This window comes from Mirounga angustirostris, unplaced genomic scaffold, assembly GCF_029215605.1.
Source record: "Mirounga angustirostris isolate CCGP_5_RB_7025 unplaced genomic scaffold, mMirAng1.0.hap1 SCAF_2, whole genome shotgun sequence".
Taxonomy (NCBI): Eukaryota; Metazoa; Chordata; class Mammalia; order Carnivora; family Phocidae; genus Mirounga; species Mirounga angustirostris.
In genome coordinates, this window is record NW_026991710.1 from 81284815 (window position 1) to 81300338 (window position 15524).

The window sequence follows — 15524 nt, forward strand, 5'->3', positions numbered from 1 at the left end:
CTCGACTGCTCCGAGTTTCCCGTTTAACGACACCCCTTCCCAGACCCCGCCAGAGTAGGATAAAGAACTCTGCCACTCCACAGGGGCCTAATGAAAATGTGCACTTCACAAAGTTCCATCCGTCAGAGTTACTACTGCACTTGTCTGGTTCAAAGTAGGGATTCTACCCCCTGGGGGACAAAAATGAGAGCTCTCATTACCTTTCTTATCAAGTTGTCTTCCAATTCCAAGCTGCCGGAATCAGGTGGGTAAAGAACACTTGGGGCTATACAAACGGATAAATTATAAGCTGTCATCTGATTGGATGAGGAATGTAGCTCAATGTTGTATAGCACTCCAAAAAGGTATCGCAAGAGAACAACATTTGCTCTTGGCAGCTGGGCTAAAAGCCTAAGGTCAGAAAAACACACTTTTAAATTAGGCAAGTGATCCCACTTAAGAGGTTGGAAAAACAGAGACAGGGAACAGGATACATCCTTGTATATCTAGCACACAACCCGCTCTAGCAGAGTTCCAGGCATGAAGGTATACAAAATTGTTGCACTGAATTCAGTTCCTGAGCCAGATAACAACTTCTCTGCTTAGTTAAATGTTTCACAGACTTTTAAGGTCATAGCCCTGGAAGTCAATGCTCTAGCATCTGTCTTGGACCAGGGAATTTCGTCTACCAGTTTCATGGATCCAGAAGGGGTAAAATGGCCAAGGAGTCCACATTAATAAGATCAGGAGAAGAACAATAATAGCCCTAAAGCATGCCTCTATTCTGAAGCTGGACCCCATGGGTGTGAAGAATTGAAACTCTTTGGCGTTGGTCATGATTTTAGTAGGCAAAGCTGCAAAACGTAAGCCAATGTTTTCCTGATAGTATGTTGGGTGTATTTTGGAGATGTGACCAGAGTAGAGTAATTATGGCATCATTACCTCTGGGCTGCAGTTATCTTCTCCTCTTTGTTGCCTTGATCAATAACACTGAGCCATTTGTCATAGAGATCGGATAAAAATATACTTCCTTGGATATTTCTAAGAAAGTCCTTATGGAGATAAAAAAATATGTATATATATTATAGAAAATATTTATTGGAAATATTCCAGAGAAAATATGTAGTTAAAAAATTCAGTTCAGCCCCCACTTCCTTCACAGATACCCAAACTGGGACCCACACGGAGCTCGGCTTCGACTTTCCATTGACTTGCTCACGCAGGAGCAGGTGCTTGGATTTTCTCCCGCTAAAACTTAGAGGCATAAAAGCAGAGCTTAGCCTGTGGTGGAAATGAAGATAAAGCTCCCTTCTATCATCTGGAACTTATTTTGTGTGAGTGCTTTTTTTTTTGCAAAGTACCACAAACTGACAGGGTCTGGCTATAGACCATCCTAAATCCTATTAGCTTCCTGGACAGAAATACACATACCCATGTTGCTTGTTTTAGACAAGGTGCTAGCTCTTAATTCTAGCAAGAAAAGTCCTGAAACAATCAAAACACAAACAGGTGGGCTCTTGCACACATATTAGGAAAGAACTAGGTCTTCTCACTCGGGGTAGGTGTGCTCCCTGGAAGAAAGCTACTCTCACAATTGCTTCATTCTTCCTTTTCTTAACTGTCTAAAAGTCGAGAGTCTAATGGCAGACTCACTGTGGTCCTGAGGATAGATTCATTTCTAGTTTAGGACAATTGTCCAGTTAGTTTGCCATGATATTATCAAGGCCAAGGTTGCAGAGTCTGATTCTCCACCAAGATCCGTCAACTTCAGGAAGAGAAAACTTTAGAAATGTCTAAGCACCATACCCACAAGTGCACACCCTCTTCCTAGTCGGTGCTGATAACACAGAATCAGGAAGGAATCTCCTAACTCTTGCTAAAAAATCGATTCCATGTGTGCACCTTACAGAGGGCAACGCTCATCTTGCTACCTAGTGTATCATCATTCTTCTCCTGTCTCCCAATGCCTACATGTATATTACTACTGGATATCACTATGGCCCCAGAGTAGGAGTGGTTACCTAAGTCATTTGCTATTTATCACATCTTCGAACATTAACGGGGGACAAGGGAAGACCAAATGTGACTGAGATTCAAAGACTGTACTCATTACTACATTAACATAGGGTTGTTCAGAGCTGTTAATTAGTGCCAAGGTGGATGGATTAAATTTTTTCCCTGCTCCATTTCTTTTGGAAACTTTGCCATCATTAGCAGGGTGGTGAGGATGTCTGTTTCGGTAAACAGTGTGTTTGTGTCAGTGCGTATTTTGAAATTTATTATCATGACTAGTAGTCATTTCAGTATTAGTATTTTGCATGGAGTCTTCAGGAGTGGAGGTGGGGAGGGCGGTGTGTAGTGAAAACAGAAAGTATTTCTAACACATGGGGCTTTTAACTCCTAAAGTAGCTTCCTTAAATTTTGATTTTGTCAAGCATTTTCAGCTTGTCAGGTTCTTAATCTGTTATGCCCATTACAGTTCTTGAGCAGTCATGATGAAGGACACCAATCATAGCTTCAGTTACTCACGTGTGGATAATGCTAGAACCTTCCCTACCTTGAAGACGGATGCGACCACATGAACAGATTCGCTGTACGGGTTCACTTTGACCCCAGAATTTAGTTTTTTCTTTAGGACTCTGCAGGATTTTATATTGGCTGATTTGCGGAAGACGCCTTCTGTGAGTGGCCCTTTTTGATTAATAAAGGAAAGCATATCCTGTAGGAAGAAAAGAAAAGTATATGGCATCTCATATCCACAAACGCAGAGCACAAGCTTGCCTCCGTTTTGAAAGAGGAGGGGAATGTAATGGTACACTGTTTTTGAGCTGGAAGGACTAAAGTCAATTTAGATTGTTTTTTTTTTTCAGTGTCTCTCTATATACTTTCTACCGAAATATCTATTTTACAGTCATACACTGAAACATTTTAAACACTTCTTTTAATCAGATTTTCCTTTCCACTGAGTTTCCACTTTTAAATCAAACTTCTCTGCTTCAAAGCCTTTGGGGAATCACCATCTGTTTCCTACTTTAGCATTTCTTTCTCATTATTCCCTACATAGATGCTCTTCCCCAAGTATGGAAGTCTATTTAGGAAATACTCATTTCCCATTTGTTTATTTCTCTTTAAGTGACTCTATACTCCTTTCCTACTTGTTCTATTTCCTTCCCTCTTTTAAAGTCAGGCTCAGAAACTCTCTTCTCCTTCTCTGATTACCCTCCCTTCTCATGAGTCTTTCATTGTCTTTTGCTGTATCTTCATGTCCTCTCCCTGCTGTGTAGAATCTTAATAAGGGCTGGACTCAGGGAATCCAACGGATCTGAAGTCTATTATGCTACTTATCTATTGTGTGAGCTGGGGCACACGCATCCTGTACTGAGGCTTTTCTGATTCGTTTAGGCAGTGCGGAGGATGATAATCCTAGCTAGCCCCTAAATTTGCTGTGATGCATGGACCTGGGGTAGTAGCTAGCAGGTAACATGCTAGCTAAGGTGATATATTTCTTCATAGCTAGCGGAACGTTCCCTACATCCCGTACAGTACTTGCAGAGATACCGAATACTCAGTGAATGTACACACTGACAATTCACTACAGCAGTTTGAGATAACACGGGCCAAACTCTGTGGCTTTCATTTGACATACTCTGTTAGGATTAACAGATTCCTATTTGCCAGAGGATGAGTCTATGCTCGTGTCAGATGTTTGCAGTTGTTAGACTGAGTAGACTCTGCTGAAGGAGACTTGAGACTCATGTGAGGAGGAAGGCAATGAAGGGAGAGTGTGAAGATGAGGTGGACTCTCAGAGATTCACATACACAGAGTCCATTTTGACTCATCTGAACAGGCCTCCATGGGTCTTTGTGGAAACAAGACAGAAGTGGAATGGACAAGAATGTCTTTTCCTTTTGTATTTGCCTCATGAGTCTGCTGGACCTAAATCAGATTCTGTTCTTTGAAATAACAGTAACAGAGCTCCTCTTCCAAAGCCAGGGACTATGTAATGACGTCTCCATTTGGGGATAGATTTGGATGAGGACGCTTGGCCTTTCAGTTTCCGCTCCTCAGGAGGGCTATAGAAGACCAAAAGGAGATGACCTACCAGAATTGGAAAGGGCAGGTTGTCTTTATCACAGATATCCATGAGGGAAACTCCAAAGAGCTGTCCTGGCTTTGCGGAAGGTGGGGCTGTGCACTGGGTGAGCTGGCAAGTGCGGGAGCCCCACCAAAAGGCCCTGTCTCTGAAAAAATGGCTTTTCACAGTCTTCCGGCCGGAGTCTAAGAAGAAGAGAGAGTACTAGTAGTAGTAGTTGTTGTGTAATACGCTGAACCTTCTTTTTCCTTTTTTTTTTTTTTTTTTTATAGATTTTATTCATATTTTGACAGAGGGAGAGAGACAAGGAGAGAGGGAACACAAGCAGGGGGAGGGGGAGAGGGAGAAGCAGGCTTCCCTCAGAGCAGGGAGCCCAACGCGGGGGTCGATTCCAGGACCCCCGGATCATGACCTGAGCTGAAGGCAGACGCTTAACAACTGAGCCACCCATGTGCTCCAGGCTCATCTTAATTCCTAATGACTTGTATTTTCCTATAGATTTCCTCAAAGCAATGTGGTAAGCATCATAAAACCAAGAAATGTCAGAAATATGGAGGGATTGATGATACGTGTCTCCAGGTTCTGAATCGAAAGTCTCCCTTCTAAGGTGGACTGCTGCCAGGTAGCTGTGATTAGCTAGGCTCAAATCATACTACCTCTGGTGTCAGGAGCAGTTCTGCTACTCTTATTAAAGGGTTTTTCTAGGATTACATCCATCATCTCATAGAGTGTTTACCACAATTCTAAGATTTAGACATTATTTTTATCTACATTTTAGAGATGAATAAACTGATGCTGAGCTGGAATAACTGGCCAAATATAATATAGCTGGTAAATGGGGGCATAGGAATTTACACTCTGGAGAGGTTGTTTGACATCAAGTCAAGTCCTTTTTTCTCAATGATGCCAGTTCTTTTCAACCCGTTTCAAAGGGCACTGGATTCCTGTGGTGCCTCAAGAGCCCCTGAGCCAAAAGAGGAGGGAGGGGAAGAAAGGCCCCTTGCTCTGGCTTCAACCAGAGCACATCTTATATACATAAATATATATATTATGATTATATATTTATATAGAATAAGTATCTAATTATATATTATGTATATATAACTACATATATATGTATGATGTTATATATATATGTGTGTGTATATATATATATATATATAGAACCCATTTAGAATTTTGTTAGAAAAAATTCCCAAACACTGTAGCATACCATGAAGTGTCCTAATGCCCTTATGATCTACACTAGAAACTTCTTTAAGTCAGACATCTCATCTTGTCCTTTCTTTGGTCTCACAACAGTGTGGAACGTCCCCTGACCAGTGAGCCAGCCTTCGGAAGAAGGAGCACATGGAAATCCTTGCCCTGGCGATGCTCTGGGCTCCAGAACATCTCCCATGACCCCTGGCAACATTGCTGTCTGCTTCTCACTAAAGCCAATTAAATTACTCCCGGTACCTGCAGCCTTCTCGCTGTTACCACGACTCATTGAGTTCTCGCCCAAGAGGGAAGTGATGTCTTCTCCAAATATCCTGAGGCAATTTTCAATGAGAAATTGTACAAGACAAATCTGTAACACAAAAAGACAAGAATGGGGTGCTCTTATCCATAGGGCATAATTAGAAATCACATTTTGTATACAGACCTTGGATCTAAGAAAAAATGGGAAGGACTTCTCAGAAAAATTCAGAGTTGATAAAAATACGTAGAAACCAGGGGCGCCTGGGTGGCTCAGTCGGTTAAGCGTCTGCGTTCGGCTCAGGTCATAATCCCAGGGTGCTGGGATCAGCCCTACATCGGGCTCCCTGCTCAGCGGGAAGCCTGCTTCTCCCTCTCCCACTCCCCCTGCTTGTGTTCCCTCTCTCGCTGTGACTCTCTCAGTCAAGTAAATAAATAAAAGTTTAAAAAAAACACAAAGAAACAGAAACACATAGAAACCAGAGTTCTCTCAGAAATAACTTAGAAGGAGTGATACTTTCCTGTGTACTTTGGGTACACATTTTAAAATACTGCCCATCCGTGGTCTAAAGTTATAATGCGTGGCCTAGTTTAAGAGCTAACATTTTGGGATCAGTGGTTATGTCTTTAAGCCTAGGTTAAATTTCGGGGCCCCTCAGTTGGGCGTCTGACTCTTGATTGTGGCGCAGATCACGATCTCATGGTGGTGCGAAGCAGCCCCACATGGAGCCAACTTTGGGCTCCGTGCTCAGCGGGGAATGGGCTTGGGCTTCTCCCTCTCCCTCTCCCTCTTCTTCTGCCCCTGCCCCGCTCACGCTCTCTCTTTCCCTCTCTCAAATAAATACATATCAAAAAATAAATTAAACAAGGATAATTTTCAAAGTAGCCTACCTTATTAAAGTTTACTTATTTTTTGCTTTTAAATTTTGTTTTCAGTTTTACTGAGCTGTAACTGATGTATACCATCTTATGAAACTTTATAAAGTATGAACGACAACTTAAGAAAACCATTTCTTAAATGAAGAAGTATCATAAAGTTGGGAAGCAGGGATTTTGGTGGGGTCGTGAGGGAAAACCCACACAGCAGGAGAGAAAACGTATCTGTCTGTCTAACTTCAGTCCCTTCTCACGCATTGCTTTGCCTCATGCTGGCTCTCTCTGGGTGAGCTTGGGGAAGACCTGTCATCTTATTAGGATATTCTGGAATCTCTTGCTAGTTTCCATATGACGGAGCAGAGGTGAAATAGTAGCCGAGTACTTTTCTAGATGAGCCACAATTGGCAGAGGAAGGCCAATGTGTTTGGAGGCATGGGGGCTCATATTGCCCAAGCCACCCAGGATGTGCCAGTGATGACCGGAGGAGCTGGCTGTTGTCGCCATTGTGTAGTGAGGAAACCATGGCTTTGCCCAAGGTTACGAGTCCCTCAGGGATTAGGCTGAGAGTTGAACCTTGACTGGTGAAGCTCCAAAACCCAGGTTCTTTCCTATCGTATCACATGACTCTTCTCTCTCTCGTTTAGTCAGTCTAGTGTTTAGTCTCCTGGAGGGGGAAGAAGTGACTCGACTGCTCCGAGTTTCCCGTTTAACGACACCCCTTCCCAGACCCCGCCAGAGTAGGATAAAGAACTCTGCCACTCCACAGGGGCCTAATGAAAATCTGCACTTCACAAAGTTCCATCCGTCAGAGTTACTACTGCACATGTCCGGTTCAAAGTAGGGATTCTACCCCCTGGGGGACAAAAATGAGAGCTCTCATTACCTTTCTTATCAAGTTGTCTTCCAATTCCAAGGTGCCGGAATCAGGTGGGTAAAGAACGCTTGGGGCTATAGAAACGGATAAATTATAAGCTGTCATCTGATTGGATGAGGAATGTTGCTCAATGTTGTATAGCACTCCAAAAAGGTATCGCAAGAGAACAACATTTGCTCTTGGCAGCTGGGCTAAAAGCCTAAGGTCAGAAAAACACACTTTTAAATTAGGCAAGTGATTCCACTTAGGAGGTTGGAAAAACAGAGACAGGGAACAGGATACATCCTTGTATATCTAGCACACAACCCGCTCTAGCAGAGTTCCAGGCATGAATGTAGACAAAATTGTTTCACTGAATTCAGTCCCTAAGCCAGATAAACACTTCTCTGGTTAGTTAAATGTTTGACAGACTTTTAAGGTCATAGCCCTGGCAGTTGATGTTCTTGCATGTGTCTTGAACCAGGGAATTTTGTCTACCAGTTTCAAGGATCCAGAAGGTGTCAAATGGCCAAGGAGTCCAGATTAATAAGATCAGGAGAAGAACAATAATAGCCCTAAAGCGTGCCTCTATTCTGAAGTTGGGCCCCATGGGTGTGAAGAATTGAAATTCTTTGGCGTTGGTCATGATTATAGTGGGCAAAGCTGCAAAACGTAAGCCAATGTTTTCCTAATAGTATGTTGGGTGTATTTTGGAGATGTGACCAGAGTAGAGTAATTATGGCATCATTACCTCTGGGCTGCAGTTATCTTCTCCTCTTTGTTGCCTTGATCAATAACACCGAGCCATTTGTCATAGAGTTCAGATAAAAATATACTTCCGTGGATATTTCTAAGAAAATCCTTAGGGAGATAAAAAAAAAAATATATATATATATATATATACATAAATATAAACTATAGAAACTATGTATTGGAAATATTCCAGAGAAAATATGTAGTTAAAAAATTCAGTTCAGCCCCCACTTCCTTCACAGATACCCAAACTGGGACCCACGCAGAGTTCGGCTCTGACTCTCCATTGACTTGCACATGCAGGAGCAGGTGCTTGGATTTTCTCCCGCTAAAACTTAGAGGCATAAAAGCAGAGCTTAGCCTGTGGTGGAAATGAAGATAAAGCTCCCTTCTATCATCTGGAACTTATTTTGTGTGAGTGCTTTTTTTTTTGCAAAGTACCACAAACTGACAGGGTCTGGCTATAGACCATCCTAAATCCTATAAGCTTCCTGGACAGAAATACACATACCCATGTTGCTTGTTTTAGACAAGGTGCTAGCTCTTAACTCTAGCAAGAAAAGGCCTGAAACAATCAAAACACAAACAGGTGGGCTCTTGCACACATATTAGGAAAGAACTAGGTCTTCTCACTCGGGGTATGCGTGCTCCCTGGAAGAAAGCTACTCTCACAATTGCTTCATTCTTCCTTTTCTTAACTGTCTAAAAGTCGAGAGTCTAATGGCAGACTCACTGTGGTCCTGAGGATAGATTCATTTCTAGTTTAGGACAATTGTCCAGTTAGTTTGCCATGATATTATCAAGGCCAAGGTTGCAGAGTCTGATTCTCCACCAAGATCCGTCAACTTCAGGAAGAGAAAACATTAGAAATGTCTAAGCACTCTCCCCACAAGTGCTCACCCTCTCCCTAGTCAGTGCTTATAACACGGAATCAGGAAAGAACCTCCTAAGTCTTGCTAGAAAATCGATTCCATGTGTGCACCTTACAGAGGGCAACACTCATCTTGCTACCTAGTGTAGCATCATTCTTCTCCTGTCTCCTGATGCCTGTATGTATATTACTACTGGATATCACTATGGCCCCAGTGTAGGAGTGGTTACCTAAGTCATTTCTGGACCTTGCTATTGATCACATCTTCGAACATTAACGGGGGACAAGGGAAGACCATATGCGACTGACATTCTATGACTGTAGTAATTACTATGTTAACATAGGGTTGTTCAGAGCTGTTCATAAGTGCCAAGGTGGATGGATTAAATTCTTTCCCTGTTGTATTTCTTTTGGAAAGTTTGCCTTCATTAGGAGGGTGGTGAGGATGTTTTCATGGGTAAACTGTGTATGTATCGGTGTGTATTTTGAAATTTATTATCATGAATAATAGTCATTTCAGTATTAGTATTTTGCATGGAGTCTTTAGGAGTGAAGGTGGGGAGGGCGGTGTGTAGTGAAAACAGAAAGTATTTCTAACACATGGGGCTTTTAACTCCTAAAGTCGCTTCCTTAAATTTTGATTTTGTTAAGCGTTTTTCAGCTTGTCAGGTTCTTAATCTATTATGCCCATTATTGTTCTTGAGCAGTCTTGATGAAGGACTCCAGTCATAGCTTCAGTTACTCGTGTGTAGACACTGCTAGAACCTTCCCTACCTTTAAGACGGATGCGACCACATGAACAGATTCGCTGTATGGGTTCACTTTGACCCCAGAATTCAGTTTTTCCTTTAGGACATGGCAGGATTTTATATTGGCTGAGTTTCTGAATATGCCTTCTGTGAGGGGCCCTTTTTCATTAATAAAGGAAAGCATACCCTGTAGGAAGAAAAGAAAAGTATATGGCATCTCATATCCACAAACGCAGAGCACAAGCTTGCCTCCGTTTTGAAAGAGGAGGGGAATGTACTGGTACACTGTTTTAGAGCGGGAAGGACCAAAGTCAATTTAGATTATTTTTTTTTCAGTGTCTCTCTATATACTTTCTACCCAAATATCCATTTTACAGTCATACACTGAAACAATTTAAACAGTTCTTTTAATCAGATTTTCCTTTCCATTGAGTTTCCACTCTTAAATCAAACTTCTATGCTTCAAGGCCTTTGCGGAATCACCATCTGTTTCCTACTTTACCATTCTTTTCTCATTATTCCCTTATGTAGATGCTCTTCCCCAAATATGGAAGTCTATTTAGCGAATACTCATTTCCCATTTGTTTATTTTTCTTTAAGTGACTCTATACTCCTTTCCTACTTGTTCTATTTCCTTCCCTCTTTTAAAGTCAGGCCCAGAAACTCTCTTCTCTTTCTCTGATTACCCTCCCTTCTCATGAGTCTTAAATTCTCTTTTGCTCTATCTTCATGTCCTCTCTCTGGTGTGTAGAATCTTAATAAGGGCTGGACTCAGGGAATAAAATGGATCTGAAGTCTATTATGCTACTTATCTATTGTGTGAGCTGGGGCACATACATCCTGTACTGAGGCTTTTCTGAATCGGTTAGGAAGTGTGGAGGATGATAATCCTAGCTAGCTCCTAAATTTGCTGTGATGCATGGACCTGGGGTAGTAGCTAGCAGGTAACAAAGTAGCTAATATGATACATTTCTTCTTAGCTAGCAGAACGTTCCCTACATCCCGTACAGTGCTTGCAGAGACACCGAATACTCAGTGAAGGTCCACACTGACAATTCACTACAGCAGTTTGAGATAACACAGGCCAAACTCTGTGGCTTTCATTTGACATATTCTGTTAGGATTAACAGATTCCTATTTGCCAGAGGATGAGTCCATGCTCATGTCAGATGTTTGCAGTTGTTAGACTGAGTAGACTCCACTGAAGGAGACTTGAGACTCATGTGAGTGCAGGAAGGCAATGAAGGGAGAGTGTGAAGATGAGGTGGACTCTCAGAGACTCACATACACAGAGTCCTTTTTGACTGATCTGAACAGGCTTCGTTGGGTCTTTGTGGAAACAAGACCCATGTGGAATGGATAAGAAAGACTTTTCCTGTTGTATTAGCCTCACGACTCTGCTGGACCTAAGTCAGATTCTGTTCCTTGAAATAACGGTAACAGAGCTTCTCAGCCAAAGCCAAGGGCTGTCTAATGACTTCTCCATTTGGGTATAGATTTGGATGAGGACACGTGGCCTCTCAGAGTTTCCCCTCCTCAGGAGGGCTGTAGAAGACCAAAAGGAGATGACCTACCAGAATTGGGAAGGGCAAGTTGTCTTTATCACACACATCCATGAGGGAAACTCCAAAGAGCTGTCCTGGCTTTGCGGAAGGTGGGGCTGTGCACTGGGTGTGCTGGGAAGTGCCGGAGCCCCACCAAAAGGCCCTGTCTCTGAAAAAATGGTTTTTCACAGTCTTCCGACCGGAGTCTAAGGAAGAAGAGAGAGTACTAGTAGTAGTAGTTGTTGTTTAATACGCTGAACCTTCTTTTTCCTTTTTTTTTTTTTTTTACACATTTTATTTATATTTTGACAGAGGGAGAGAGACAGCGAGAGAGGGAACACAAACAGGGGGAGGGGCAGAGGGAGAAGCAGGCTTCCCTCGGAGCAGGGAGGGAAGCCATCCAGGCGCCCCAGACTCATCTTAATTCCTGATGACTTGTATTTTCGTAAAGATTTCCTCAAAGCAATGTGGTAAGCATCATAAAACCAAGAAATGTCAGAAATATGGAGGGATTGATGATACGTGTCTCCAGGTTCTGAATCAAAAGTCTACCTTCTAAGGTGGACTGCTGCCAGGTAGCTGTGATTAGCTAGGCTCAAATCGTACTAGCTCTAGTCTCAGGGGCACTTCTCCTAGTCCTATTAATGGCTTTTTTTGGATTCCATCCATCATCTTATTTAGTCTTTACCACAATTCTAAGATTTAGACATTATTTTATCTACATTTTAGAGATCAATAAACTGATGCTGAGCCAAAAAACTGATCAAAGGTAATATAGCTGGTAAATGGGGGCACAGGAATTTACACTCTGGAGAGGTTTTTTGACATCAAGTCAAGTCCTTTTTTCTCAATGATGCCAGTTCTTTTCAACCTGTTTCAAAGGGCACTGGAATCCTGTGGTGCCTCAAGAGCCCCTGAGCCAAAAGAGGAGGGAGGGGAAGAAAGGCCCCTTGCTCTGGCTTCAACCAGAGCACATCTAATATACATAAATATATATATTATTGTTATATTTATATAGTATAAGTATCTAATTATATATTATATATATATATATAACTACATATATATGTATGGTGTTGTATATATATATATAGATATATAGCACCCATTTAAAATTTTGTTAGAAAAAATTCCCAAACACTGTAGCATACCATGATGAGTCCTAATGCCCTTATGATCTACACTAGAAACTTCTTGAAGTCAGACACCTCATCTTATCCTTTCTTTGGTCTCACAACAGTGTGGAACCTCCCTTGAACTGTGAGCCAGCCTTCAGAAGAAGGAGCCCATGGAAATCCTTGCCCTGGCGATGCTCTGGGCTCCAGAACAGCTGTGTCTAAGCATCTCCCATGACCCCTGGCAACCTTGCTGTCTGCTTCTCACTAAAGCCAATTAAATTACTCCCGGTACCTGCAGCCTTCTCGCTGTTACCACGACTCATTGAGTTCTCGCCCAAGAGGGAAGTGATGTCTTCTCCAAATATCCTGAGGCAATTTTCAATGAGAAATTGTACAAGACAAATCTGTAACACAAAAAGACAAGAATGGGGTGCTCTTTTCCATAGGGCATAGTTATAAATCACATTTTCTATACAGACCTTGGATCTAAGAAAAAATGGGAAGGACTTCTCAGAAAAATTCAGAGTTGATAAAAATATGTAGAAACCAGGGGCGCCTGGGTGGCTCAGTCGGTTAAGCGTCTGCGTTCGGCTCAGGTCATAATCCCAGGGTGCTGGGATCAGCCGTACATCAGGCTCCCTGCTCAGCGTGAAGCCTGCTTCTCCGTCTCCCACTCCCCCTGCTTGTGTTCCATTTCTCGCTGTGTCTCTCTCAGTCAAGTAAATAAATAAAAGTTTAAAGAAAAAACAAAAAAACCCCAAAACACATAGAAACCAGAGTTCTCTCTGAAATAACTTAGAAAGAGTGATACTTTCCCGTGTACTTTGGATACACATTTTAAAATACTGCTCATCAGTGGGCTAAAGTTATAATGCGTGGCCTAGTTTAAGAGCTAACATTTTGGGATCAGTGGTTACATCTTTAAACCTAGGATAAATTTCTGGGCCCCTCAGTTGGGCGTCTGACTCTTGATTTCGGCGCAGATCACGATGTCATGGTGGTGAGATCCAGCCGCACATGGAGCTAACTTTGGGCTCCGTGTTCAGCGGGGAATCGGCTTGGGCTTCTCCCTCTCCCTCTTCCTCTGCCCCTGCCCCACTCATGCTCTCTCTTTCCATCTCTTAAATAAATACATATCAAAAAATAAATAAAACTGGGATAATTTTCAAAGTAGCCTACCTTATTAAAGTTTACTTATTTTTTGTTTTTAAATTTTGTTTCCAGTTTTATTGAGCTGTAACTGATGTATAACATCTTATGAAACTTAATGAAGTATGAACAAAAACTTAAAACCATTTCTTAAATGAAGAAGTATCTTAAAGTTGGGAAGCAGGGATTTCGGTGCGGTTGTGAGGGAAAACCCACACAGCTGGAGAGAAAATGTATCTGTCTGTCTAACTTCAGTCCATTCTCACGCATTGCTTTGCCTCATACTGTCTCTCTTGGTGAGCTTGGGGAAAACCTGTCATCTTATTAGGATATTCTGGAATCTCTTGCTAGTTTCCGTATGATGTAGCAGAGGTGAAATAGTATCCGAGTACTTTTCTAGATGAGCCACAATTGGCAGAGGAAGGCCAATGTGTTTGGAGGCATGGGGGCTCATATTGCCCAAGCCACCCAGGATGTGCCAGTGATGACCAGAGGAGCTGGCTGTTGTCGCCATTGTGCAGTGAGGAAACCATGGCTTTGCCCAAGGTTACGAGTCCCTCAGGGATTAGGCTGAGAGTTGAACCTTGACTGGTGAAGCTCCAAAGCCCAGGTTCTTTTCTATCGTATCACACGACTCTTCTATCTCTTTTTTAGTCAGTCTAGGTTTAGTCTCCTGGAGCGGGAAGAAGTGACTCGACCACTCTGAGTTTCCCGTTTAACGACACCCCTTTCCAGACCCTGCCAGAGTAGCATAAAGAACTCTGCCATTCCACAGGGGCCTAATGAAAATGTGCACTTCACAAAGTTCCATCCGTCAGAGTTACTACTGCACATGTCCGGTTCAAAGTAGGGATTCTACCCCCTGGGGGACAAGAATGAGACCTCTCATTACCTTTTTTATCAAGTTGTCTTCCAATTCCAAGCTTTCGGAATCAGGTGGTAAAGAACGCATGGGGCTATACAAACGGATAAATTATAAGCTTTCATCTGATTGGATGACGAATGTTGCTCAATGTTGTATAGCACTCCAAAAAGGTATCGCAAGAGAACAACATTTGCTCTTGGCAGCTGGGCTAAAAGCCTAAGGTCAGAAAAACACACTTTTAAATTAGGCAAGTGATTCCACTTAGGAGGTTGGAAAAACAGAGACAGGGAACAGGATACATCCTTGTATATCTAGCACACAACCCGCTCTAGCAGCGTTCCAGGCATGGATGTACACAAAATTGTTGCACTGAATTCAGTTCCTGAGCCAGATACACACTTGCCTGGTTGGTTAAATGTCTGACAGACTTTTAAGGTCATAGCCCTGGCAGTTGTTGCTCTTGATCTGTCTTGGACCAGGGAATTTTGTCTACCAGTTTCATGGATCCAGAAGGTGTAAAACGGCCAAGGAGTCCAGATTAATAAGATCAGGAGAAGAACAATAATAGCCCAAAAGTGTGCCTCTATTCTGAGCTGGCCCAATGGGCGTGAAGAATTGAAACTCTTTGGCGTTGGTCATGATTATAGTGGGCAAAGCTGCAAAATGTAAGCCAATGTTTTCCTCATAGTATGTTGGGTGTTATTTGGAGATGTGACCAGAGTAGAGTAATTATGCATCGTTACCTCCGGGCTGCCGTTATCATCTCCTCTTTGTTGCCTTGATCAATAACACCGAGCCATTTGTCATAGAGATCAGATAAAAATATACTTCCTTGGATATTTCTCAGAAAGTCCTTAGGGAGATAAAAAAAAAATATGTGTATATATTATAGAAAATATGTATTGGAAATATTCTAGAGAAAATATGTAGTTAAAAAATTCAGTTCAGCCCCCACCTCCTTCACAGATACCCAAACTGGGACCCACACGGAGCTCGGCTCTGACTCTCCATTGACTTGCACACGCAGGAGCAGGTGCTTGGATTTTCTCCCGCTAAAACTTAGAGGCATAAAAGCAGAGCTTAGCCTGTGGTGGAAATGAAGATAAAGCTCCCTTGTATCATCTGGAACTTATTTTGTATGTGTGCTTTTTTTGCAAAGTACCACAAACTGACAGGGTCTGGCTATAGACCATCCTAAATCCTATTAGCTTCTTG

The 15524-nt window shown here is 42.3% G+C and overlaps 1 protein-coding gene across 1 annotated transcript; it reads right to left on the bottom strand.

Annotated features, from left to right (window-relative positions):
- Positions 1 to 206: 206 nt before the first annotated feature.
- On the bottom strand, positions 207 to 4344 carry LOC135363616 (rho GTPase-activating protein 20-like). Its single transcript, XM_064584841.1, has 3 exons — positions 4083 to 4344; positions 2537 to 2698; positions 207 to 1031 (listed from the first exon to the last, which is right to left on the bottom strand). Exons 1-3 carry the CDS (start codon positions 4122 to 4124, stop codon positions 918 to 920), a joined length of 318 nt encoding a protein of 105 aa, XP_064440911.1. The 5' UTR covers positions 4125 to 4344; the 3' UTR covers positions 207 to 917.
- Between the last annotated feature and the right edge of the window lie 11180 nt (positions 4345 to 15524).

What these genes read in the sequence shown, in the direction of transcription:
- LOC135363616 (XM_064584841.1), bottom strand. Translation starts at nt 4,124, where the DNA reads ATGGATATCTGTGATAAAGACAACCTGCCCTTTCCAATTCTG. An exon ending in ACCTGCCCTTTCCAATTCTG is followed by an intron (nt 2,699 to 4,082) that starts GTAGGTCATCTC and finishes TTCTTCCTACAG; the next exon opens with GATATGCTTTCCTTTATTAA. An exon ending in TGGTCGCATCCGTCTTCAAG is followed by an intron (nt 1,032 to 2,536) that starts GTAGGGAAGGTT and finishes TATCTCCATAAG; the next exon opens with GACTTTCTTAGAAATATCCA.